Source organism: Oncorhynchus kisutch, linkage group LG12, assembly GCF_002021735.2.
Source record: "Oncorhynchus kisutch isolate 150728-3 linkage group LG12, Okis_V2, whole genome shotgun sequence".
NCBI classification, from domain to species: Eukaryota; Metazoa; Chordata; class Actinopteri; order Salmoniformes; family Salmonidae; genus Oncorhynchus; species Oncorhynchus kisutch.
In genome coordinates this window covers 39,067,500-39,093,991 of record NC_034185.2, presented here as the reverse complement: position 1 = coordinate 39,093,991, position 26,492 = coordinate 39,067,500, and the positions used below count along the sequence as shown (strand labels likewise).

The following is a 26,492-nucleotide window of genomic DNA, read 5'->3' as shown; positions in this document are numbered from 1 at the left end:
TCAACTGTGAAATAGCACATGGAATCATGTACTAACCAATTTTTTTTAAACAAATCTAAATATATTTTATATTCATCAAAGTAGCCACCCTTTGCCTTTGACAGCTTTGCCCACTCTTGGCATTCTCTCAACCAGCTTCCTGAGGAATGCTTTTCCAACATTCTTCAGGGAGTTCCCACATATGCTGAGCACTTGTTGGCTGCTTTCCCTTCACTCTGCAGTCCAACTCATCCCAAACCATCTCAATTGGATTGAGGTCAGGTGATTGTGGAGGTCAGGTCATCTGATGCAGCACTCCATCTCTCTCCTTGGTCAAATAGCCCTTACGCAGTCTGGAGGTGTGTTGGGTCATTGTCCTGTTGAAAAACAAATGGTAGTCCCACTAAGTGCAAACCAGATTTGATTTGATGGCATATTGTGGTGGAATATTCTAACCAAGTGAGACTTTCTCATTTCTTCAAACAATCATCTTTATTTAATATCGATTAATTATTGCAATAATGAGACCAGTCAACCTAACACTATTGACTGTTGGGCCGAGTAGCCTAACCTTTACAGACAATTGCTGTTTCTTATACAGTGGGGCAAAAAAGTATTTAGTCAGCCACCAATTGTGCAAGTTCTCCCACTTAAAAAGATGAGGCCTGTAATTTTCATCATAGGTACACTTCAACTATGACAGACACAATGAGAAAAAAAATCCAGAAAATCACATTGTACGATTTTTGGGGGGGAATTTATTTGCAAATTATGGTGGAAAATAAGTATTTCAGAGGGGTTGGGTTAAATGTGGAAGACACATTTCAGTTGAAGGCATTCAGTTCTACAACTGACTAGGTACCCCCCTTTACATGATCCCATATGTGTTATTTCATATTTTTGACGTGTTCACTTATTTTGCAATGTAGAAAATAAAGAGAACCCCTTGAATGAGTAGGTGTTTCCAAACTTTTGAATGGTACTGTATGTGTGGAATTATTTTCATTTAGAATGTCATCTACAAAGTAACGTAATCTGTACTCGAATAGCGAATGGAGGTTAAGTTTTTAAAAGGCCAGGTAGGCTATACTGTTGTAAAGCAGATTAATGTGCTTAATTTCTAGAATTTAGCATTACCTATAGCAGCACGCGAAAGCTGGAATCCTCTTTTAAATAGTGGCCAGTTCAAAACTGTTTTCACCCGCAATTGCACGTTGACTGAGCTTATAAGAACACATGTTTCACAAGACTCTCTAGAATATGTGTTTTCCAACTGTGTTTCAGGGGTCTCGAGACACTTTAGTTAGTTGTGATGATACAAACCTTATCAATACATATAGGCCGACTATGATTTGAAAAGACAGGGGATGCATGCTCTTTTTTTGCGCGAGTCCACACGCTGGGCATCCTTCACAAGTGATAATATTCTCCCCGAACAGACTATTCTCAGTGTCAGTTTGTCTTTACATATACTAAATAATGTGTGAAATTAGTTTAGAATGGGCCATTATTATGCACTTACCAGAACTGGGGCAGTGTAAAAAAAAAAAGACATGTCATCCGTATGCGCTTGAATAGCGAATGGAGGACGCTTTTCCCACAGTTCATTTTCATGTCAGCCAGGTAGGTTACTCCGGTTGTAAAGCGAAGCAATTTGCTTAATATTAGGAAAGTTGAGAAATAAATATAGTACACCTTACCTATAGAAAGCTGATGGTGGCCATCAAAAAGTTGTTTTCTCCCGCAATTGTATAGCCTATAGCAATGGTCACCAACCTTTTTTGAGTCGAATGCAAACCGAGATCTACTGCTCAGATTTGTATTTTTATCGTGACTTGTAAAACGGAAGCTTATGCAACGTTAAGCAATTATAAACAGTTATGAAGCAATGAGGTTTGTGCTGTAGGCCCATATGCCTATTGGCTATGCTTGAAATGCCCTGCCAATGTTGTTCATCTCAGACCATTTAAAAATGTCATTTCAATTTTAGGTATATGATGATCACACTGGTAATAGATCATTTGTTTATTACGTGAGGCACAACTAAACATAATTCATACAAAAATAATAATTACCGGAGTGATTTTCTGATTGCCAGTCTGAGGGGAGGGAGGGAGCAGCAATGAGGCTGCCTCTCATCCTACCCCCCCCCCCCCCCCCTCCATCTGCTGAGATAAGGGGACCGTCTTCCAGCTGATGGTGAAACTGAAGTCGCACTGCATTAGTTCTGCTTCATGCACCAATTCATGTTGTTACTCCTATGACCAGAGAGAGAAATATTCCTCGATATTAAGAGAAGCCTCTTCAACTTAAGCTTATCGAAACACTGCTATGCTATTCATTGCTTCTGCAGTTTTTGGTGTAGCTTGAGTGGATGTAGGGAGAATGCACATTTTATGGCTTATAAGTGTGGAACAAAGTGTTTACAGTGATGACTAACAACTTAAACAGGAACTTACTTGTAAACAGCAGCTCTTTGCTGTATTCGTTAAGTCTCTAGTCATGGATTTAAAAGTTTTGACATCTCACAGTATCAACTTTGCTGTTCATTTGAGGCTTCTTTTTATTCTATGGCTCGAGGAAACTGTGTAGACACGGTTATCTGAGCTAACTGATTGGCCAGTGGTAGGCCTATAGGTGCGCTTGATTTGCTCTCTGGGCCTGCCGGGTAGGTGGAGTTGTACCTTCAGGCACATGAAATGTTTCAAAATAGGAACAATTGTCTTCCCGGCGCTAGGGCTGCTGAATCAAGTGCACCTACCGCCAACAGTGGCAATCTTTTTGTTGAATAAATTAAAGCCAGCCTTTAAAAAATATATATATATATTTTTTTGACACATGTTTGGTGATTGACTAGGAAGTCGATCGTGATCGACCGGTTGTTGACCTACTGGCCTATAGAAATGTTGTGCAACACTGTCATTCAATGCATCAACCAGCTATGAGGAGCGGTCTCTGCTGCAACAGGTGATCCGCTCAAACTCTGAATGCCAGGGCTCTCATGAAGTTTAATTTGTTCATTGCATTTATATTGATGTCTGAGGGATTAGGACTATAGTGTGCTGAGTACCAGGCCATTAGCGACTGGCTGTTAGCAAGTTTGGTAGGCTACTAATGACTATCAGCAGCAGATCTAATTGTAGATCTAACTGGATAGGTGTTTTAATTAAGCGAGAGGCTGGGTATTATATAAAGAAAATCCCATATTTCAGTCACATCCTGTTCCAATAATTTCAGGTTGACATGAGTGCCCAGGTGGTTAGGGGTTGATTTGGAATTCAGCAACCACATCATTCTCTTTAGGCCAGAGACTGGGGGTTCAGGGTTTTGTTCAATTGTTGATGATCTCTATAGAAAGAAGTTGATGCCCCCCCCCCCCCCGTGCACCTGAGTGTCTCTAACACACACACTCAACTTCTCTCACTTCACTTGCTTTTTGTCATGCTGAGGTCCTACCAGTAGTGCAGGCTTCAGGCCCGAGACCACTCTTGCCTGAGAAGCAGTGTAGGAGAACGCTCTCAAACACTCACTCACTCACCTACTCTATCCTCTTATCTCGTTAGCCCTGCTGTGTGAGGAGGTGCTTCCGGTAGCGGAGGTCCCTGGCCCCAGGGTTCTCTCCCACGAGGAACAGCTTCGCCTGGCCGACCAGGAGGAGAACACTCTGAGAGAACTGCGTCTGTTCCTCAGGGACGTCACCAAGCGCCTCGCCATAGACAAACGCTTCAACATCTTCAGCAAACCTGTTGACATTGAGGAGGTGGGTAACAACACAGAGATTGCTTGATGTAGATACTAGATATCACAGTATACCTCGCTAGATACAGTAATGATAAAAAAGGAACGAGGTACCCTAGGGGCGTTGCGTCATTATTTGAGTCCTGTCCCCTCACCCTCTCGCCTCTATTTGAGTATTGCACCGCTTCTAGAGAATTGACACTGCTGGACCAATTCCTCTTAACTGATTCTGATTTAAATGGAGTGAATTGCACCAGTTTAAATTGACTTTTTTCCTCCCCTCCCTCTCAGGTGTCAGACTACCTGGAGGTAATTATTCAGCCTATGGATCTATCTACGGTCATGACCAAGATCGACACCCATAAATACCTGACGGCCAAGAACTTCTTGGTGGACATAGACCTCATCTGCAGCAATGCCCTGGAGTACAACCCTGACAAGGAGCCCTCAGGTACATGGAGGGACTTTTAGGAGCGTGTGTGTGTATTTAAAGACATTTCAAACATTCTGTGTACCAGGTTTACATTGAGTTATTCAGTACATTTCTTGTCAGGAGAATTTGTGTAACCAAAATTTGGACAATGGATACTTAAGTACATTTCATTTGTGTGCCATTTAAGGTGCATCGTTTCTAACCCATGAAGATCCTACTAAAACCAAATAAAATAAATCCACGTATTAAATCAGACACTGTATTGACCCCACTAACAAATATTCATAACGTGGGTGTGGTAAAACGTAGGGCAAAAGCAAACAAATGGCCAGGACTTGCTTAATTGGAAGCACCTTTTACGGCCTGATCTGGGCACCTTTATACTTAATAGAACTGCAGAATTTCACGAACTGCTCTCCCAAGGAAACCACCTATGAAACATTGAATCCTTTCCTAAAATAAACATTTAGTTAGTTTTCCCTATACTAAATCTTAATCAGCAAAAACAAAAATGGTTTAATTACGACAAAACAACTTCTGTTCACAGGGAGGTCACAGCCCTCTTTAATCTTTTGTTTTAATCCACCACAACATTTACTGTATATACTATTGACAATCTCCGTTGGATATTCACAACTTGCTTACAAATCAAATATATTTATATAGCCCTTCTTACATCAGCTGATATATCAAAGTGCTGTACAGAAACCCAGCCTAAAACCCCAAACAGCAAGCAATGCAGGTGTAGAAGCACGGTGACTAGGAAAAACTCCCTAGAAAGGCCAAAACCCAGAGAGGAACCAGGCTATGAGGGGTGGACAGTCCTCTTCTGTCTGTGCCAGGTGGAGATTATAACAGAACATGGCCAAGAAGTTCAAATGTTCATAAATGACCAGCATGGTCAAATAATAGTAATCACAGTAAACAAGTCAGGGTTCCATAGCCGCAGGCAGAATAGTTGAAACTGGAGCAGCAGCATGGCCAGGTGGACTGTGGACAACAAGGAGTCATCATGTCAGGTAGTCCTGGGGCATGGTCCTGGGGCTCAGGTCCTCAGAGAGATAAAGAAAGAAAGAGAATTAGAGAGAGCATACTGAAATTCACACAGGACACCGGATAAGACAGGAGAAATACTCCAGATATAACAAACTGACCCTAGCCCCTCTGACACAAACTACTGCAGCATAAGTAGTGGAGGCTGAGACAGGAGGGGTCCGGAGACACACTCATTAATGTCTACTATTTGAAGATTAATATGCACTGAATCGAGACATCTACTTTTTGGCCCATTGTAATTGGAGCGTGTTATGCAAAACCATTTCTGTCGCCTGTTCTGCCCTCAGTCACGACGGCATTCCTTTCTCTACCGAGTCTAACGATTTACTCCAGTAAAACTGGTCTCTTTTCCCCATCATTTTGCGTAACCACCACACTGCAATGCTCACAAATGCATGCATGCATACATACATACATACATACATACATACATACATACATACATACATTTGGTGGCTGGTACAATTGGTGGCTGACTAAATACTTTTTTGCCCCACTGTATTAGATACAGTGCCATGCGAAAGTATTCGGCCCCCTTGAACTTTGCGACCTTTTGCCACATTTCAGGCTTCAAACATAAAGATATAAAACTGTATTTTTTTGTGAAGAATCAACAACAAGTGGGACACAATCATGAAGTGGAACGACATTTATTGGATATTTGAAACTTTTTTAACAAATCAAAACAGACATGCAACTGGGCGTGCAAAATTATTCAGCCCCTTTACTTTCAGTGCAGCAAACTCTCTCCAGAAGTTCAGTGAGGATCTCTGAATGATCCAATGTTGACCCAAATGACTAATGATGATAAATACAATCCACCTGTGTGTAATCAAGTCTCCGTATAAATGCACCTGCACTGTGATAGTCTCAGAGGTCCGTTAAATGCGCAGAGAGCATCATGAAGAACAAAGAACACACCAGGCAGGTCCGAGATACTGTTGTGAAGAAGTTTAAAGCCGGATTTGGATACAAAAAGATTTCCCAAGCTTTAAACATCCCAAGGAGCACTGTGCAAGCGATAATATTGAAATGGAAGGAGTATCAGACTACTGCAAATCTACCAAGACCTGGCCGTCCCTCTAAACTTTCAGCTCATACAAGGAGAAGACTGATCAGAGATGCAGCCAAGAGGCCCATGATCACTCTGGATGAACTGCAGAGATCTACAGCTGAGGTGGGAGACTCTGTCCATAGGACAACAATCAGTCGTATATTGCACAAATCTGTCCTTTATGGAAGAGTGGCAAGAAGAAAGCCATTTCTTAAAGATATCCATAAAAAGTGTTGTTTAAAGTTTGCTACAAGCCACCTGGGAGACACACCAAACATGTGGAAGAAGGTGCTCTGGTCAGATGAAACCAAAATTGAACTTTTTGGCAACAATGCAAAACGTTATGTTTGGCGTAAAAGCAACACAGCTCATCACCCTGAACACGCAATCCCCACTGTCAAACATGGTGGTGGCAGCATCATGGTTTGGGCCTGCTTTTCTTCAGCGGTTAAAATTGATGGGAAGATGGATGGAGCCAAATACAGGACCATTCTGGAAGAGAACCTGATGGAGTACACCCATTATATTAGATACACACACACACACTGATACACACACTGAGGCCTACAAACCTGACTCAGTTACACCAGCTCTGTCAGGAGGAATGGGTCAAAATTCACCCAACTTATTGTGGGAATACACCACAGCCAAATATATTTAAACTCTGTTATTTATTTATATATATATTTTATTTATTTTATATATATTGTTTCTCTTTTTTTTAATAACTTTTTAAAAATAACTTTTAAAAAACTTTACCCCCTTTTCTCCCCAATTTCGTGGTATCCAATTGTTAGTAGCTACTATCTTCTCTTATCGCTACAACTCCCGTACGGGCTCGGGAGAGACGAGGGTCGAGGCTTCTTAACACAGCGTGCATCCAACCCGGAAGCCAGCCGCACCAATGTGTCGGAGGAAACACCGTGCACCTGGTGACCTGGTTAGCGTGCACTGCGCCCGGCCTGCCACAGGAGTCGCTATTGCACGATGAGACAAGGATATCCCTACCGGCCAAACGCTCCCTAACCCGGACGACGCTAGGCCAATTGTACATCGCCCCACGGACCTCCCGGACGTGGCCGGCTGTGACAGAGCCTGGGCGCGAACCCAGAGTCTGGTGCCCTAGACCACTGCGCCACCCGGGAGGCAATATATTGTTTCTCAACAGGGAATCAGTCCATGTTTACTTGACAGAGCACAACCTTTTTTCTTCTTTTTGACACATTAAACTAACAAACATTGGCAATTCATATCTTCAAATTAAACTGTAAATATCACTTTAATCTCAGAAGGCAGGGTTTATGTTAAAGGTTATCTTATTTGAAAGCCAGCCGTGATCATCTAGACGATATCCAAAACAACACACCAAATTTAAACATTTTCTGTCATTTTAATTGTAAAGTCATTTCTATCAAGGCATTGGAATGTACCGTAGGAATACCATAATAGAGCTTGTTCTGAAACACTGAAACCCACACTCCCACACAGTTGAATATAGCAGGGGTTGTCACTTGCGAGAAGGTGTTATCTAATCGATTAGAATAACATGCATTATTTAAATACGCAGGCTGTGTTGGTGTTTACATGAAAGTGAAGGTTGTAGGAATGGATTTAGGCTTATGAATAATCCATAAGCAATTTGAATGAATATAGTGGGAAGAACGGTAAGAAAGCTAAGTTCCCATCGTATTAATTGAAAGCCAAATAAATGGAAGCCCAGCGACCCGACAGCATTCAATTAAACTGGACGTTGTATTTCTCAGGTGAGCCTCTTTGTCTCCATCTCCCTGGGATACTGTACATCTGTGGGCCAACTAAACTAAATTAGGTTTCTTTCTCACTGCTTGTTGCTCAGTTAAATGGTTAACCAAATAGCTACCTGGACTATTCCCCCCCCCCCCCCCCCCCTACTAGTCTCATCATATGCCCTGCTGTTACTGTTTATTATTCTTCACTTTATTCCCATCTATTAACTCGTACCCCTGCACATCGACTCTGTACCGGTACCCCATGTATATAGCCAAGTTATTGTTACTCGTGTATTTATTATTTGAAAAAAATATATATCGTTTTCTATTATTTATTTTAGTTCTCTGCATTGTTGGGAAGGGCCTGTAAGTAAGCATCTCACTGTTAGTCTACACCTGTTTATAAAGCATGTGACAAATACAATCTGATTTAAATGCAGCTTTATACACATGAGCTCACACACGGATGAATAAATCATATCTGTGATTTTGCAGGCAGGCGGAAGGCCAGGTCCTTTGTTTGAATGCAGTGGCCACAAATTATGCACTAAAGGCCCCTCCCCATTGTGAGCTCTGAGACACTGAGAAATACAGCTTGTGTTCTGTCCTCTTCCTTTGTCTTCCAAATAGTCCTCTTCTCCCCCTCTTCCTATTCTTTCTTTTTCTTCTCTTCCTCCTTTCCTCCACTCCTCTCTTCCATTTCTCCTCCTCCTCATCCTGTTTGCAGTGAAAGCAGAGGCTGTACTCTGCTGTCTTGAAGGAAGGTCTTGTTCCCCTGTTTCTTCTAACTTCATTAAGTTAGGAAACTAAATCTGTCTGCTCAACACAGAGTAAACCCCGCATTCACAAACAAACGAGCTCCACCGCTCTAGAGGAAAACACCCAAACATTTTCAAACTCGCAGCAAACACTGTTTACACAACACCGAGAGTAGGTGGCAGAATGTCCTTGTCAGCTCTCGACAGAGGTGACACGGGGTTCGATAAGGGTACAGACCTCCACTCAACACTGCCCTGCACCCTGTCGCCCCATACTCTGACAGACAGTACAGGACTGTAGCACACACACACGCGCACACACGGTCTTCCAATTAGTGGTTAGAAGCTGTCAGATGGCGACCTCTCTGGCCCTCTTTCTGAACCTGTTGGTTGTGTGGCATAATGAGAGGAGGATGTCTGTTTACACACATGCATGCGTGCTCGTACAAACACTCAACTCACTGACAACCAGCTTTTAGGTTAAATATTTTTTTGTTAGAGGGAAGTGTGTGTGTGTGTGTGTGTGTGTGTTAGATATGCAATATGTGTGTCTCAGTGAGAAGGGAGGAGAGATTGACTGGATGCCTGAGGTTTGTCGCCTTACATTCACCACCAAAGGCAGCTATTTTGTCTGCATCCAAACAGTAAGAGAACAATAATCCCTTGCTCCCTGTGTTGGACGCCAGGCAGGGACACATCCAGTAGTTTGTGTTGTGGCCAGCAGAGGGTGTGCTTGTGAAGGGCAGAGGCAGGGACAGAACGATGGCAGGGCATCAACCTCATAGGCCCGAATTAATATCTGTCATGTGATTCTTCAGGCCGAAGTAATTGAATCTGTATGTGTAATGTATCTACAATGCCAATACAGAATTGAGTGCATGTGCGTGTATTAGTGACAGTGTGTTCTCTCCCTCCAGATAAGATCATCCGCCACAGAGCGTGCAGTCTGAAGGACACGGCGCACGCCATGCTGGCCTCGGAGCTCGACCCAGAGTTCAACCGCATGTGTGAGGAAATCAAGGAGTCACGCAGGAAGAGGGGTGAGGAACACAAACACACACACGTTCCTTGCATGTAGGATTGCCAGAGTGTTGCTTTAGCTTAAGGCCCAGTAGTGGAAAAAGTACCCAACTGTCATACTTGAATAAAGTTAAAGATACTTTTACTTGAGTCATTTTAAGTAGTATTTGGCTTCCTATTTTGCAACAAAGCATCCTTCACACATGTTGCCAAACATACCCTTGTAAAACTGACCATCCTACCAATCCTCGACTTTGGCGATGTCATTTACAAAATAGCCTCCAATACCCTACTCAATAAATTGGATGCAGTCTATCACAGTGCCAATCGTTTTGTCACCAAAGCCCCATATACTACCCATCATTGCGACCTGTATGCTCTCGTTGGCTGGCCCTTGCTTCATACTCTTCGCCAAACCCACTGGCTCCAGGTCATCTACAAGAGCCTGCTAGGTAAAGTCCCCCCTTATCTCAGCTCTCTGGTCACCATAGCAGCACCCACCTGTAGCACGCGCTCCAGCAGGTATATCTCTCTGGTCACCCCCAAAACCAATTCTTCCCTTGGCCGCCTCTCCTTCTAGATCTCTGCTGCCAATGACTGGAACGAACTACAAAAATCTCTGAAACTGGAAACATGTCTCCCTCACTAGCTTTAAGCACCAGCTGTCAGAGCAGCTCAAAGATTACTGCACCTGTACATAGCCCATCTATAATTTAGCCCAAACAACAACCTCTTCCCCTACTGTATTTTTATTTGTTTAAATTTTGCTCCTTTGCACCCCATAATTTTTATTTCTACTTTGCACATTTTTCCACTGCAAATCTACCATTCCAGTGTTTTACTTGGCCACCGTGGCCTTTTTTTTGTGCCTTTACCTCCCTTATCTCACCTCATTTACTCACATCGTGTATATAGACTTATTTTTCTACTGTATTATTGACTGTATGTTTGTTTTACTCCATGTGTAACTCTGTTGTGATATTAAAAGGTAAGTCACCCAGTGAAATTCTACTTGAGTTAAAGTATTTGGTTAAAAATATACTTGAGTATCAAAAGTACACATTTCAAATTCCTGATGTTAAACAAACCAGATCGCACCATTTTCTTGTTTTTATTTATTTAAGGAAAGCCAGGGACACTTCAACACTCAGACATTTACATACAAAGTGTGTGTGTTTAGCGAGTCTGCCAGATCAGAGGCAGTAGGGATGACCAGGGATGTTCGGGTTGATAAGTGCATAAATTTGCCGAGCTCCGAGTTAGGAGCACCACTTTATTTTAATAATTTGAAGAATTTATTTCAGCTTTTATTTCTTTCATCACATTCCCAGTGGGTCAGAAGTTTACATGCACTCAATTAGTATTTGGTAGCATTGCCTTTAAATCGTTTAACTTGGGTCAAATGTTTCAGGTACCCTTCCACAAGCTTCCCACAATAAGTTGGGTGAATTTTGGCCCATTCCTCCTGACAGAGCTGGTGTAATCGAGTCAGGTTTGTAGGCCTCCTTGCTCGCACACGCTTTTTCAGTTCTGCCCACACATTTTCTATAGGATTGAGGTTAGGGCTTTGTGAAGGCCACTCCAATACCTTGACTTTGTTGTCCTTAAGCCATTTTGCCACAACTTTGGAGGTATGCTTTGGGTCATTGCCCATTTGGAAGTCCCATTTGCGACCAAGCTTTAACTTCCTGACTGATGTCTTGAGATGTTGCTTCAATATATCCACCTACTTTTCCCTCCCTCATGAAGCCATCTATTTTGTGAAGTGCACCAGTCCCACCTGCAGCAATGCACCCCCACAACATGATGCTGCCACCCCCCGTGCTTCACGGTTTGGATGGTGTCCTTCGGCTTGCAAGCCTCCCCCTTCTCCTCCAAACATAAAGATGGTCATTATGGCCTAACAGTTCTATTTTTGTTTCATGAAACCAGAGGCCATTTCTCCAAAAAGTACCATCTTTGACCCCATGTGCAGTTGCAAACCGTAGTCTGGCTTTTTTTTATTGCGGTTTTGGAGCAGTGGCTTCTTCCTTGCTGAGCGGCCATTCAGGTTATGTCGATATAGGACTCGTTTTACTGTGGATATAGATACTTTTGTACCTGTTTCCTCCAGCATCTTCACAAGGTCCTTTGCTGCGGTTCTGGGATTGATTTGCACTTTTTGCACCGAAGTACATTCATCTCTGGGAGACAGAACGCTTTTCCTTCCTGAGCGGTATGTCGTCCCATGGTGTTTATACTTGCATACTATTGTTTGTACAGATGAGCATGGTACCTTCAGGCGTTTGGAAATTGCTCCCAAGGATGATCCAGACTTGTGGAGGGTGTACAATTTTTTGGTCTGATGTCTTGGCTGATTTTCTCATGATGTCAAGCAAAGAGGCACTGAGTTTGAAGGTAGGCCTTGAAACACATCCACAGGTACACCTCCAATCGACTCAAATGATGTCAATTAGCCTATCAGAAGCTTCTAAAGCCATGACATTATTTTCTGGAATTTTCCAAGCTGTTTAAAGGCAGTCAACTTGGTGTATGTAAACTTCTGACCCATTGGAATTGTGATACATTGAAATAATCTGTCTGTAAACAATTGTTGGAAAAATGACTTGTGTCATGCACAAAGTCGGATGTCCTAACCGACTTGCCAGAACTATTGTTTGTGAACAAGAAATTTGTGGAGTGGTTGAAAAACGAGTTTTAATGACTCCAACCTAAGTGTATGTAAACTTCCGACTTCAACTGTATGTAAGCTTGTATAGTCACAGAGAAAGACGATCATGCACAAACACACTTGTTAGTGTACACGCACAAGGATAATGTAGATATAGTATTGGTAGTACAATATGTTCATACTTATACTCCTACATACATTCAGCTTGATTCTATACACAGAATCACCCACACACATGCAAACATACACATACAGGATCATGTGCAAATCTACACACACCACATATTCATCAATGAATAATCCTGCACAAACTTGCATGCAGAGCAGAAACACGCATGTGAGTATAACTGAGGTAAGCCACTCATGTGATGGAGGTGGAATGAGGAAATGGGGATGGAGGGAAAAGAGAGGATGGGTTGTGTGCAGGCTGATGCACTCTGAGCACAGAGCTTTTTTACAACCGTATTATTGAAACTGCTAAGGCCTAGTCTCCTGTCTTAGAAACACAGTCTCATCAAAGACTAGGGGGTTTTCTAGGGTCACACACATCACTGCTGATTTCCTCCGTTTCACGGCGATGCGCACGCACACACAAAGCCGCCGCAAATTAATATTTTAGGAGCAGAAGTCAACTAGCTGAAAGGGAATACAGCAGTGAATATTTAATGTGCCAGTAGAGATGCTAAAGGTATCCATTCGTACTTGTTCGATTGCCTGGTGTTGGGTTGCGTCAGCAAAACCTAATCTTGGCTGATATGGTTCTGCCCTGGAGTCGGGAAGGTGTGTGTGTGTGTGTGTGCTACGGGCTGACCTTGTAAAACAACACATTTCACTGCACCTTTCTGGTGTATGTGACAATAAAAAACATATTTTTTTATTGACCCTGTATGTTGTCTGCAGACCTCCAGATTCTGGATGTGCCTCCTGTCTCCCTGGCTGCCGTGGTAACCACCAGGAAGCCGGCCGGAGAGGAGAATGCTGGGAGCAGCGTCGACAAGCACCACTGCAGCAGCAGCAGTGAGTACCACACAAACACAAGCATACTCATTTAACACACACACTGGCAGGCACTCACACACATGCTCAACTAACACTCCCACCACGGTTGACTCCCACCACAGTTGACTCCCGCCACGGTTGACTCCCGCCACGGTTGACTCCCGCCACGGTTGACTCCCGCCACGGTTGACTCGCACCACGGTTGATTCACGTGAGACGTGTGACTCAGTTCTGTCTGTGTGTGTAAGGTGTAGTTGGTGTTCAGATCATTTAGAACGAGGTCATTCAGCTGATTACAGAACCACCTTCCCACAAATCAGCAGCCTCACCGTGTTAGCTCAACACATGCGCAGTGGGCAGCTACGTTAGAGACTCTAGTCTTCTCTCTTGTGTCTACGTCGTCCCAGCGCTGTGCGGAGCGTGACCACGCCACATAGCAATTGCCTGCCCCCACCGCCTGGTGCACACGGCAAGTGGGGAGGGCAGGGGGGCAGACAGACCAGATCATTACCTGCCCCCACCGCCTGGTGCACACGGCGAGTGAGGAGGGCAGGGGGGCAAACAGACCAGATCATTACCTGCCCCCACCGCCTGGTGCGAGTGGGGAGGGCGGGGGGCAAACAGACCAGATCATTACCTGCCTGTACCACTGACAACCAGGAGGGAGTGTTGGTGTTATTGGAGATTACAGGAGGTTGTTTGTTGCCTGTACCACTGAGTTTCTGTCTGAATGAATGAAGATGTTTACACCTCTGTGATTTAAATCTTCTGCTGTATTTGAATCCTAGTTCAGCTTCGTTACCTGGTGTCCCCTCACAGTTTAGGCCGACTTGTAAGACTAAACGTATGGTTTCAGAATATGTTGGTTCATAATAACCCCTAATAACGTAAATAACAAATAAAGCCACCACACAATTAGTTTTGGCACTACTGGACTAGATCTTACTGCATACTCTGTTCTGCCACAGATTGGCGCTTGTCTCTCTGGAGACCAGTAATTGGCCTCCCGCTGTGTGTGTTAACCGGAGTTTTGGCCCAGGGAGAAGTAGGCCTTGACTAGAGTCTTTCTTACTTTGAATATTTTGTATGTTAGATTCTAGCTTGCTGTTAATTATGTAGAAGGCGAGATGCAATGCTGGATTTATTTTACAGCACTTTCGCCTTAACACAATTCAGGGTTTACAGTGTGGGTTTGGATTGATGTGTTGAAGTCAATTTTTTTCCTTTGCGTGTGACTTATAGTCCTAAGAGTATAAAATGTAAGTACAGTACATAGTATAAACACAACCAGCTTCAGTTACAGCGGGTCGATCTTTGACCTCTGTCAAACCTGTGAAATTGTTTCATCACGTTTGTTTCCAATAATGCAAGGCTTTTCAAGTGATTGAGTAATTGCATGTAGTAGTCAAGGAGATGTTATTTTCTTCCTTTTTTAATCTAAATACTTCAAGCTCTCTTTTTATTCTGTGGGTGTATTCAACACAATCAGCTACAACCACATCTGACCTCAGTCAATCCTCATTTGCTATTAGTAACCCAAGGGGTTTTAAGTGGTTGTGATTATGAATTTCATGTAGAAGTGGTCAAGTATATTATGTTCCTCTCCTGTTTACCCTGTCTGACCAATCCAAGGAGGTTAAATTGGCAAATTGCGTCTCCCCCCCCTTTTTTTTTTATCTCAGGAGCCAAAGCAAAGTGTTGCACATGTCAGTCACTAATTCACTGTGTCCCACAACTTATCACCACGCTCCAGAACTTAATTAATTAGCTCGGGTAATTCATTATTTCATCATCGGCAACCAATTTTCACCTGGAGCACTTTGGGGACATGTCCAATTAATTGATCAGGGGGAATCAATTAGGTGTTGAGATAGATATGACAGAATCTTGCACCCCCCCCCCCCCCCCCCCCCCCCCCTTTTGGGAAGAGATACTGCCGCTGATGAAGTTGTCTCTAGGCTGAAAAACATAACTGGCCTTGAATCAGTGTCTAGGGGCAAAACACCATCAGCAAAGGTTACGATTGGGTGAGGGTAAACCAGAGTGAATTTGGGTAAACTTCTACCCAGGGCCTTTCAGTTAGCTCTATTTCCCATAGCACTGTGTGGTAGCCCCATGTGGTCGAAATTGAGGAATCTGGGATCGAGCTCCAGTTCAGAGCCATTAAGGCTACCTGTTTAGTTTGGGCCAAATATTGTACTAGGCTATATGGGGAGTATGGAGTTATTTGAGCCCCATAACCTGGCGGTTTAGGCTTTGCCAGCCCAGGGCCCTCCTGGGTTTATAGTGAGGGCACTGCCAGGAAGATATGGAGGAGAGTTCAACCACTGTACCATCCCCTCATCCATAATTCACTCTCCTGTGTTCCCATTCATACGCCTCAAGTTTCTAGAAACCACGTGAGCTGACTGTCTTTAACTTGGGAATACTTGGCTATTTGTGTAGGAACCTTGTAAATCCTGCATGTTCATGTTAACTCAAATAGCTGTAGCTCTGCTGCTCTGTATGCCATTATAGTAGTTCTTGTAAAATGTCTTGCATTAGCTCTAGGCTTATATTTAGAGAGCTTTGTAAGTTGTCGTCTCTTCCCCCCCCCCCCCCCCCCCCGACATTCAGCTTTTTATGTTGACTGTCAATGTTAACCATGATTGGAAAGGAGGGCCCATCAGCAGTTTTTTTTCTTTGAGTAATATTCCAAGAACTCCCAACATGAGTAAAGGAGAACACTCTACCGGCATGATATAACGATGATGTCACAATAACATTTGACATTTTGAGTCATTTAGTGACATACAGTTATTACATTCGTCTTAAGATGACTAGGTGGGACGACCACATTTCACAGGCATAGAAAGTTTTTCCTCAATGACATAGTTGTTAGTAGTCAGAGGTGGGGAGGGTCAAGTGCAAGTGCTGGTTAAGTGTTTAAAATAAATGCATAATGATCATAAGTTGGGTTTCAGATTTTTTTGCAAAATGGGCACTCTGGGACTGCCTGTCCTAGCTTCAGGGGGAAGCTGATTCCACCATGTGGGGTGCCAGGACAGAGAAGAGCAGTTTTCACAATTCATTTAAAGCTGTAGGTTGTGTAATGGCGTGCAATAAGGCCTGTATAGAGTTGTTCGAGCGAATGCATTTTTTTCCTTGGGAGACCAGTATGGAAAAAGTAAGCACTCACTCACTACTTACTGTAAGTCACTCTGTTTAAGAGCATCTGCTAAATGACTCTAAATGTAAAAATGTTTGTACTACAGGTTAGTCAATATGGAGCCCAAAGCAACAGCCCACTGGAGGCTGAATCACATTCTGCCTCACTCCACTCACACCTCATTGGAAACGACCAACCTTTTCTCTCTGTCCTTTTATCTCCTTTCTCTCACTCTCCCCTGCCTGCCAATTCATCAGAAGTTCTTGATGAAAAGAGACATTTATTTTTAATAAGTAAACACTTCTTGACGACATGGGTGGTTGAATAGACGATGACCTGGATATGTGCTATGGAACAACAGGGGAAGTAGATGCATGTACAGACATGGTGTTTCTATTGTCTGTATTCAGAGATTCTTCAATACACACTGAGAACAAAACTATCTCCCTCCTTCCTTTCTGTTGAATGCCAAGGATGTGTCCTTTTCAAGCCCGTATAGTGTCACTGTCTGTACAAGCATTGACCTGGCCAAGTAAAGACTTCCATTGTTTAGCGCTCAAGTTTGTGTTCAGTATGCATGCAACAGAAAACTAAGCGAGCTCACTGGAGAGCCGTAGGCCCATGTGCGTGTGGACACTGAGGTAGTGTGTATGCTCATCCAGGCATGCTGCTACCTAAGAAACAAAACCAGCTGACCCACATCCCCTCATGGGCAACACAGATACCGCATGGACTCATGTTAAGGAGCACACAATGAGTCTTTTAGTTTCTAAGGAAACTAAACGTATTAGGATACAGGTAAAGTCATATGATGGGAACAATCTAACAATTCATTTGAGGTCCGTCCTAACTGTTTTTGACTCCTCCAGAAGAGCGTAAGCTTTGATTGGGTAACGTACTGTTGCAAATTAGAGTACATTCTTCTGTTGAATAAAGGAACAGTCCAAGACTAGTAGGTAATGATCAGGCCCTTTCACATTCACAGTTTCCCCCTCAGTCAGTGGAACACGCCAACTAGAATGTTTCATAGAGCAGAGAGGACGTTTCCAGCTCTACAGAACCACCAGGTATCAGACAAGACACTATTAGCATAGCAAAGATAATTAAATGACCGCAACTTTTTCAAACTGAAACTTTCAGTGCTTGTTAGTACAGCAATATGGATGCTCCTTATGGTAGCAGACCGTAGCTGTGAAATGAGTTTGAAGTAAGAAATAGTCAACGCTTTATACTTTCTGATGTCTGTGCTTTTGACATTTTTTTATATTTTTTACATAACTGTTAGACTAGGTATATCGAATAGTTTTAGTTTAAATTACTTTGGGAAGAGTAAGGAAGGGCTACAAGCTTCGCCGTTGATTGACGTGCATGCATGTGAAAGAGCGGAGTCTTTGGGTGTGCGGGGGGCAGTGCACACTTGTCCACATCGTCACTGCGTTTCACCCAGAGAGGAAGTCCGCCTTGTGTATCCACTAGGGGGCTTGGGAGGCCAGAGTAGCTAACCAAGCGAGAGAATCCGAGGCACTCTTTGACTGTAGCTAGCAATGGCATTTGAACTTCTGGATCCGGTGTTATGTGCTTTTCAACTCTACCTTTTTTAAGGATTTAACTAGCCGAGGAAATAAACATGTCTCTATGAATTGCAATTGCTACAGGTTGAACTGCTAGAATTTGAATGGCTCTTACTACTCAGGAGAAGAAAAAATGACCCTTGAACACTACAAGAGGGGACAATGGAGAAGTACCTGTCTCTTGTACAACAACCTATACGAAGCATTAATTAACAAGGAAAGACATTTTCAATACTTCCGATTGTCCCAAAGACTACCATAATGAATCACTTCAATCCTTGGGGTCTTTGTTTTACATAATCTACATGACCTTGTATAACCTTGTTATGTGTAATGGCCTTTCAAATGAGGCCTCCCTGCTGTATAGTACATGGGTGAGAATGACTGTCCAGCTGCAGACAATAAGGACAGACCCCAAGACATTACGGAGTAAACTTGTACACAGTAATATTTTCTGCTAAAAGTACAAATATCCAGATATTTGTTTACGATCACGAGGGAAAAATAGTGCAATGTAAAACACACTATAAAAACAATACTGCAATGTAAAACACAATATATAAAAACAATACTGCAATGTAAAACACAATATATAAAAACAATACTGCAATGTAAAACACCATATTTAAAAAAAATACTGCAATGGAAAACACAATATTAAAAACAATACTGCAATGGAAAACACAATATATAAAAAAAATACTGCAATGGATAACACTTAAAACAATACTGCAATATTAAAAACAATACTACAATGTAAAACACAATATTAAAAAAAATACTGCAATGGAAAACACAATATATAAAAACAATACTGCAATGTAAAACACAATATTACAAACAATACTGCAATATTTAAAAAAATACTGCAATGTAAAACAATACTGCAATATTAAAAACAATACTGCAATGTAAAACACTATTACAAACAATACTGCAATATTAAAAACAATACTGCAATGTAAAACACAATATTAAAAACAATACTGCAATGTAAAACAAAACATGCATTAAAAAGACTGCTCTCAAGTGTGATGAAAGGGGAAATGGGACTTAAAAAAACAAAGTAAACACCAGTAAATTACCCACCTCCTTAACATGTGAATGACAAAATAAGCCAATAAACAGTATCTTACCATCCTCCCTAATGTGTGAAATTATGGGGGGGCGTTAAAGAGCATGTTTATCCAACATCAGTACAAATGTGTTCATCGCACAACACTCAATTTTGGCGTGAGACAGAGGGCTCTGTCTCACTTGAGTGGACTGAGCGGAGACATGCTGATCAATGTTCCTGTGAAAGACAGTCATGTCCCTTACAAACGGAAGATATTGATCAGGAGGAATAGACATCATCCATGGTACCATGACGTCGTAGAAGGCTGGATGCTGCCGTTTCTTTAACTCATCCAGCCGCTGCAAAATGTCAATGCCCCAAACGATCCTTGCTGTTTTCCTCTTCCTGCCACTGTAGCAGGGTTGGGGAGATAGGGCGGAGGGCGGAGTTTCAGGACAGAGAGTGAGGATGCTCCTGGATGGTGCATGGGTGTTGGGAAGAGGGTCCGGGAAGGTGATGAACCAGGCAAGGGAGATGAACCACCTGTAGACGGGCCCTCTGGGCTCAGTGCCATCTCGGGGCTGTCCAAAACACCATCCCCCATCTTGCAATTACAAGCAGATGGCAAATACATTGCAAGCAATCTTAACATCTCCATGGGCACCTTTGAGTTAAACTGTTCACTTGAGAACTGATTTCATAAACATAAATCTGATTTACCACACACCACAGTCTGTTTTCAGATCTTTGAACTAGCCCTGCTAATCATTAAGATAACAGCACAGGATATTTCCCACTCACAATTTCTCACATTGAGAAAAGAGCTGAATTCACATGTTCCTTCTAGGGTTGCATAAACATAAGATCACAAACACACACACTGTACAAAAGGAGTCGGCTGCATGACGAGTACATTCCGTATCTGGAATTTGTGTGATGACGATGTTTCGCGTAAACATGAAGCCAATCCAGTTGTCAGACAATCGGCCGTACACACACACTTACACACACACTGGCAACAGCCCCACTCCTAGTCTCTCTCACCCTTTTCAGATTGCGAACATACCGGCCGCGAAAAGAACAATCCACGGACGGTTGCAAGTAGTAGAAGCGAAGCAGCACATTCCCAAAATGCATCAGCGAGTTGTATTTTCCTACGACTTTCTGAAACGGCACAGGAATGCCCCTGTCTGTGTGTGCAATGATGCACTGATTAGCAATGATGCTTATGATAACCGTCTTCATGGAGAGATGGAAAGGCTTTCCCAAAAGCCTTCTCAATTAAATGTTAAGTACAAAGTAGCCTAACCCTACTTGGCAGAATATTAGGATTATTTTCATCAATCCAGTGGCCATTTTGTTTGGCATACTCTGGAGTCACATTTGCGTAACAAACATTGCTAACCAAACAACGGTCTCTTCCTGGTGCACAGCTTAATTATTCTAACTACTCCCAAAAATCAAAATGTGTTAAATTTTTTCCCAGACCTCAGTGGTCTAGCATACTGATGTGGTTTAAGCATGGTTGTGAGTGTGAGAACCTGAAAAACATGGGGGGAAAAACACAAACCTGGAATAAAATCAAAACTGAGAAAACAGATTTAGAATTTTAGGACCCCTGTAGCTATAAAATAATATTTGATGAAACATTGAATTTGGCCTTAATGCTATAGAAACAGAATGTGGTCATGTTCATGGGAGTCTCAGCTATTGATGGTGGGGTCATTCGTTTCTACCTCAAACCATTCGGATGCTACATACGTTTTTGTGAGATCTGTTTGGATTTGGGACTTGGGACGAGTCCTGTGAGGCTTGTGGGTGTCGTACAGTAAACAATTTCTAGCCCAAGCGTTTTTCTGAGAAGACCGATTTTCGGGATGTCTCTGGGTTTGACAAACAGCTGTAGCTCTGCCACCTTCCACTGCAGAGACGAAAGGCCGACATCGGAGGGTGCGTTGGATTGAGATGCAGCCCATGCAAAACCCAGAGGTTTCTCCCTTAATAAACAGACAGACTTTGATGGTGATTTTTGTATTATGCTAATTACATTTATGCGCGGGTGTGGACATCAAGTCTAGGGGGCTGACACTCCTGTTCCAGTTTTTCCACATGAAGGTTTCATCCGACTTTCCCCCAGTACCTAATATCACTCTTATTTTATATTATTAGAAAATGGAAGTCTCAAGAAGCATTTGGCCTCATCGGAAGCTGTTAAGAGTCTTCATGTTATTAGATCTGGACCTAGAGGTTTAGTCACAGCTGTGTTACCCGTTGGCCACACAAACATACACACCCTGTGGTGCAAGCTAATGAAATCCCCCCCCAAGCCATCCAGCGATGAGCTCTCAGCATAAGCTGCCATTTTGTGTGCACAGATGCCTGCTGGAACATTGTGGCACCAAGCGGGAAATTAATGTAAAATCTACTCTGATGCCTTTTCTCTTCCCTTTGTTTTAGGGTGCAGATGAGCTCTGACAAGTGTGAATAGATCTCTCTGAGGACGAGTCTCTCTCTCTCGCGCGCTCGCTGTGTGTGTGTTTTAATTCCGCTCACGCAGCCCTAGTCGTTTGTCTTCCGGACATGTGTTAAGTGTACACTTCCACTCTGCCAAAGTTGGTCGTTGTCCTCCAGAGTTTAATATTGCCGGTGTTATTGACATGCCATGCAGATAGTTGCAGATGGATATCATAGTAACTGACTGAATACCCTTTATGTCAAACAGACCTGGAAGAGTTTTGTTGATTGAGCATCTCTGGTTGACGCCTGCTTGCATGTCCAATGAGTCCGACTACAGTGTTGTTGCCAGGGGAAGTGGGGGTTTGAATGGAGCAATCTACACGACAGGCCATCTACATGCCATTTGAGTCATTTAACAGATGCTCCTATCCAGAGGGTCTTTGAGTTGTGGGTTTGATTCCCACTTCGGTTTTGAATGTGCTGAATGTTACGGAAAACTGAATAAGTGTGCTATGATACCAACTAAGGTGAGACGTATGCTTGTTGCTGTAGTAAGCATAACACTGTGCATTGGAGTTGGTTTTCATTTCTACTAATCAAGCAATGCAGAGTACGATGGCTCTAGACGTCTAGGCGTTATTCATTTTTCTTTGTGTATCTTTGACTCTTGACAGACTGAATTGAAACAATTTAGAGCATTTAGACTCTCCACTACTTAAAAAAAAAAAAATCTGATAATCTATCTGATCAATCAAAGCGGCTGTATGGCCAGGCAGGTTGAATGGCATATTTATTGTTTGGGTAGCGTTTGTGGGTTTAGGGAAATCTCAACCACCCCCAAATTGCATTCCAGGGCTGTCACGGTCGACAGCAGACTCGCGGTAGGTTTTCAATAAGTATGTCTCTTCACTGCCATTCTAATTGTGCATAAACAAACGCATACACACACAGCTCTGGGCATTTACTTTCATTGTTTTCCTGTAATGCAGTCAGTTATGTCTGGCACAAGGGACATTCATCATAGACTTTCACTTATGTTCAAGAACCGTCATAGATGTTCTTAGGGACCTAGCCAGTTACCCAATTCCTGCACACCTCAGAAGATTGGCCACCGGTACTAAGAAGGCTAATATCGTTAATCCCCTGTGCTGGTGTTGCTCTCATATCTGCTGATTGATCAGGATGGTTGCTTAGACATCGTGTGAGACCAGTTGGAAAATGTATTTATTTGTACAAATGTATGTGGACACCTGCTTGTCCAGTATCTCATACCAAAATCATGGGTATTAATATGGAGTTGGTCCCCCTCGTTTTGCTGTTATAACAGCCTCCACTCTTCTGCTCGGCCATGGAAACCCGTTCCGTGAAGCTCCCGACGAACGGTTATTGTGCTGACGTTGCTTCCAGAGGCAGTTTGGAACTCTGTAGTGAGTGTTGCAAGTGCCTACCACTTCGTGGCTGAGCCATTGTTACACCTAGACGTTTCCACTTTACAATAACACCACTCACAGTTGACCGGGGCAGCTCTAGCAGGGCAGAAATTTGATTTTGGGAAGGTGGCATCCTATGATGGTGCCACGTTGAAAGTCACTGAGCTCTTCAGTAAGGCCATTCTACTGCCAATGTTTGTCTATGGAGATTGCTGTGTGCTTGATTTTATATGGGTGTGGCTGAAATAACCAAATCCACTTATTTGAAGGGCTGTCCACATACTTTTGTGTATATATAGTGTATTTTAACCCAAACATTTTGGGAGTCTCTAGATGCAGAAGTTTCCCTCGGTTTCGGCTTTGCCCACCAATTTGCTAATAGATGATCCCAAGTGGTATGTCACCCCGTTATCATCATCTGGTAAGTCGTCAGGCCTTTGATCCATTAAAGCAGGCTTATGGAAGCAGCTAAACACTGCCGGTCTCTAAAAGTGACTTGAATCCGATCCTCATCATATCTCCATCATCTGATCAGTCATGCCTGATTTGTTATAATTCTTCTGTCTTCTGTCTAAAAAACTAAACCGCTGCACACATGCTGCATTGTTATTGTCATAGGAGTTACCATTGAGTAAGAATGAGAATTGAAGTCTGATTTTGTTATTAATGTGGCTGTCTGGAATGTTTGTCCTCCCATCTATTTCTCTCTGGCTTCCCCAGTCTGAATAATTAACTAGCTAATGTCTCTGCGTTCCTCAAAGCGTATTCATTTTCCTAACCACAGACACACTAGCAGTGTGAACGTTTGAACTTCAAAAAGTTTCAATGAAATTGAATCGTTATGTTACAAAAAAAAATCCCTAACCAAAATGAAAATCACTGTGCACTTACCACAGAACTACCAGTAATGGGTCTCAATCATGATCATCAAAGAGAAAAAAAAAAGAAAAATCTGAAAATTGGCCTACCTAATGCAACGATGCTGTAATGTTAATTAAGAGGGGTTATGCATCTTTCTAAATGTTTGCCACAGATATAAAGCCCTCACGTCGTCTGATTACAGAAATGGCCTCATCTCCTTCGCTGCTTGTTCTGTGTGCACTGTGCACCTTCCCACTCACAACAACAAAGACGAAAGATCACTTCCTCTCTGACAACCAGCTGTTTCAACTCACTATTTGTGATTTGGTCCAACAGAATCTGTCGATTCCCCTTCTAACGGTAGCTTTTTTTATGTCTCAACTCCCAAAATGTAGAACAGAGCACACCGTGCTAAAACACGAGTGTCGATGAACATAATTATGGAAAATGAAGGCTGTTTCTCTCGCGCTGTATTGTGGCACCACTAGCAGCATTTTAGCCACATACTGTTATGTGCTAGCTGTCTAGTCTGTGTTTTTATAATTGCACGGTGAGCATAAGATGCATTTATATAAGGAATTGGCAACTCATTCTGAGAAATGAGCATCCTATTATCCATGTAGGCCACTTGATTTCAACATCTAAACAAAGTGAACAGGCTGTTCACACAGTTGAAGACAGGCAGGAGGGTGTATTCATAACTGTTCAACGGTTTGCTTTTAGCAAGCCAGTAGATCCAAGTTGGCTATACTTTAAATATAAAGATTAGCTGGCTGCTCACTAGCACGTGGGCTTGTGCTTTAGATTGTTTGAGACCTGTGTTCATTTTCTACAAATCCTGCTCCCCTGGAGTTTGCGGCTGTGGATTGTTTATGGTTAAATGTGTAAACACAAGGGCATTTTCATACACATTTAAAAGCCAGATCGATGATTATTTCTAAAAAAAGGGTTAACTATTTTGATAAAACAATTACGTTATTAGTTTGTCTTATGGTCGTGGTTTACATTAGAAAATGGGATGTAGGGAGAACAACTGATCACCTGGCTAGACGTAGTTTTTTGTTGTTGTGAGTCACCAATGCATTTAACAAATGAAAGCAACACTAGAGGAAGAGGAAGGCCCTAAAAGGTATCAGCCTCCAGCCTCCCAAGTCATAGACTGTTCTGTCTGCCACAGTAAGGAAGTGATACCGATGCACCAACAGGACCCTGAACAACTTCTTCCCCTAAGCCATAAGATTGCTAAATAGTTAACCAAGTATCTACCATAAATATCTGCATTGACCCTTTTTGCACTAACTTGACTCGTCTACAGTGCTGCTGCTACTGTTGTCTATCCTGTTTGCCTAGTCACTTTACCCTTACCTATATGTACATATCTACCTCAATTACTTCGTACCCCTGCACATTGACACGGTACTGGTACCCCGTGTACAGTTGACGTCGGAAGTTTACATACTTAGGTTGGAGTCATTAACTCATTTCTCAACCACTCCACACATTTCTTGTTAACAAGCTATATTTTTGGCAAGTCAGTTAGGACATCTACTTTGCATGACACAAGTCATTTCTCCAACAATTGTTTACAGACAGATTATTTCACTTATTCACTGTATCACAATTCCAGTTGGTCAGAAGTTTACATCCACTAAGTTGACTGTGCCTTTAAACAGCTTGGAACGTTCCAGAAAATGATGTCATGGAGTTAGAAGCTTCTGATAGGCTAATTGACATAATTTGAGTCAATTGGAGGTGTACCTGTGGATGTATTTCAAGGCCTACCTTCAAACTCAGTGCCTATTTGCTTGACATCATGGGAAAATCAAAAGAAATCAGCCAAGATCTCAGACAAAACATTATAGACCTCATTATAGACCATTATAGACCTCATTATAGACCATCTGTACAAACAATAGTAAACAAGTATAAACACCATGGGACAACGGAGCCGTCATACCGCTCAGGAAGGAGACGGGTTCTGTATCCTAGAGATAAACATACTTTGGTGCGAAAAGTGCAAATCAATTCCAGAACAGCAGCAAAGGACCTTGTGAAGATGCTGGAGGAAACGGGTACAAAAGTATCTATATTCACAGTAAAACGAGTCCTAAATCGACATAACCTGAAAGGCCGCTCAGCAATGAAGAAGCCACTGCTCCAAAACCGCCATAAAAAAGCCAGACAACAGTTTGCAACCGCACATGGGGATGAAGATTTGTACTTTTTGGAGAAATGTCCTCTAGTCTGATGACACACAAATAGAACTGTTTTGCCATAATGACCATTGTGATGTTTGGAGGAAAAAGGAGGAGGCTTGCATGCCGAAGGACACCATCCCAACCGTGAAGTACGGGGGTGGCAGCATCATGTTGTGGGGGTGCTTTGCTGCAGGAGGGACTGGTGCACTTCACAAAATAGATGACATCATGAGGGAGGGAAATTATGTGGATATATTGAAGCAACATCTCAAGACATCAGTCAGGAAGTTAAAGCTTGGTCGCAAATGGGACTT

The 26,492-nt window shown here is 42.6% G+C and overlaps 1 protein-coding gene across 3 annotated transcripts in view; it reads left to right on the top strand.

Annotated features, from left to right (window-relative positions):
• Positions 1-26,492, top strand: part of LOC109900981 (ATPase family AAA domain-containing protein 2B) — a 123,362-nt gene that overhangs the window by 45,085 nt on the left and 51,785 nt on the right. For all 3 annotated transcript variants that reach the window (XM_020496928.2, XM_020496927.2, XM_031837521.1), the window contains exons 21-24: positions 3,543-3,739; positions 4,009-4,168; positions 9,684-9,806; positions 13,358-13,474. In XM_020496928.2, the coding sequence (XP_020352517.1) occupies positions 3,543-3,739; positions 4,009-4,168; positions 9,684-9,806; positions 13,358-13,474 (597 nt within the window). The remainder of the gene's footprint in view (positions 1-3,542; positions 3,740-4,008; positions 4,169-9,683; positions 9,807-13,357; positions 13,475-26,492) is intronic.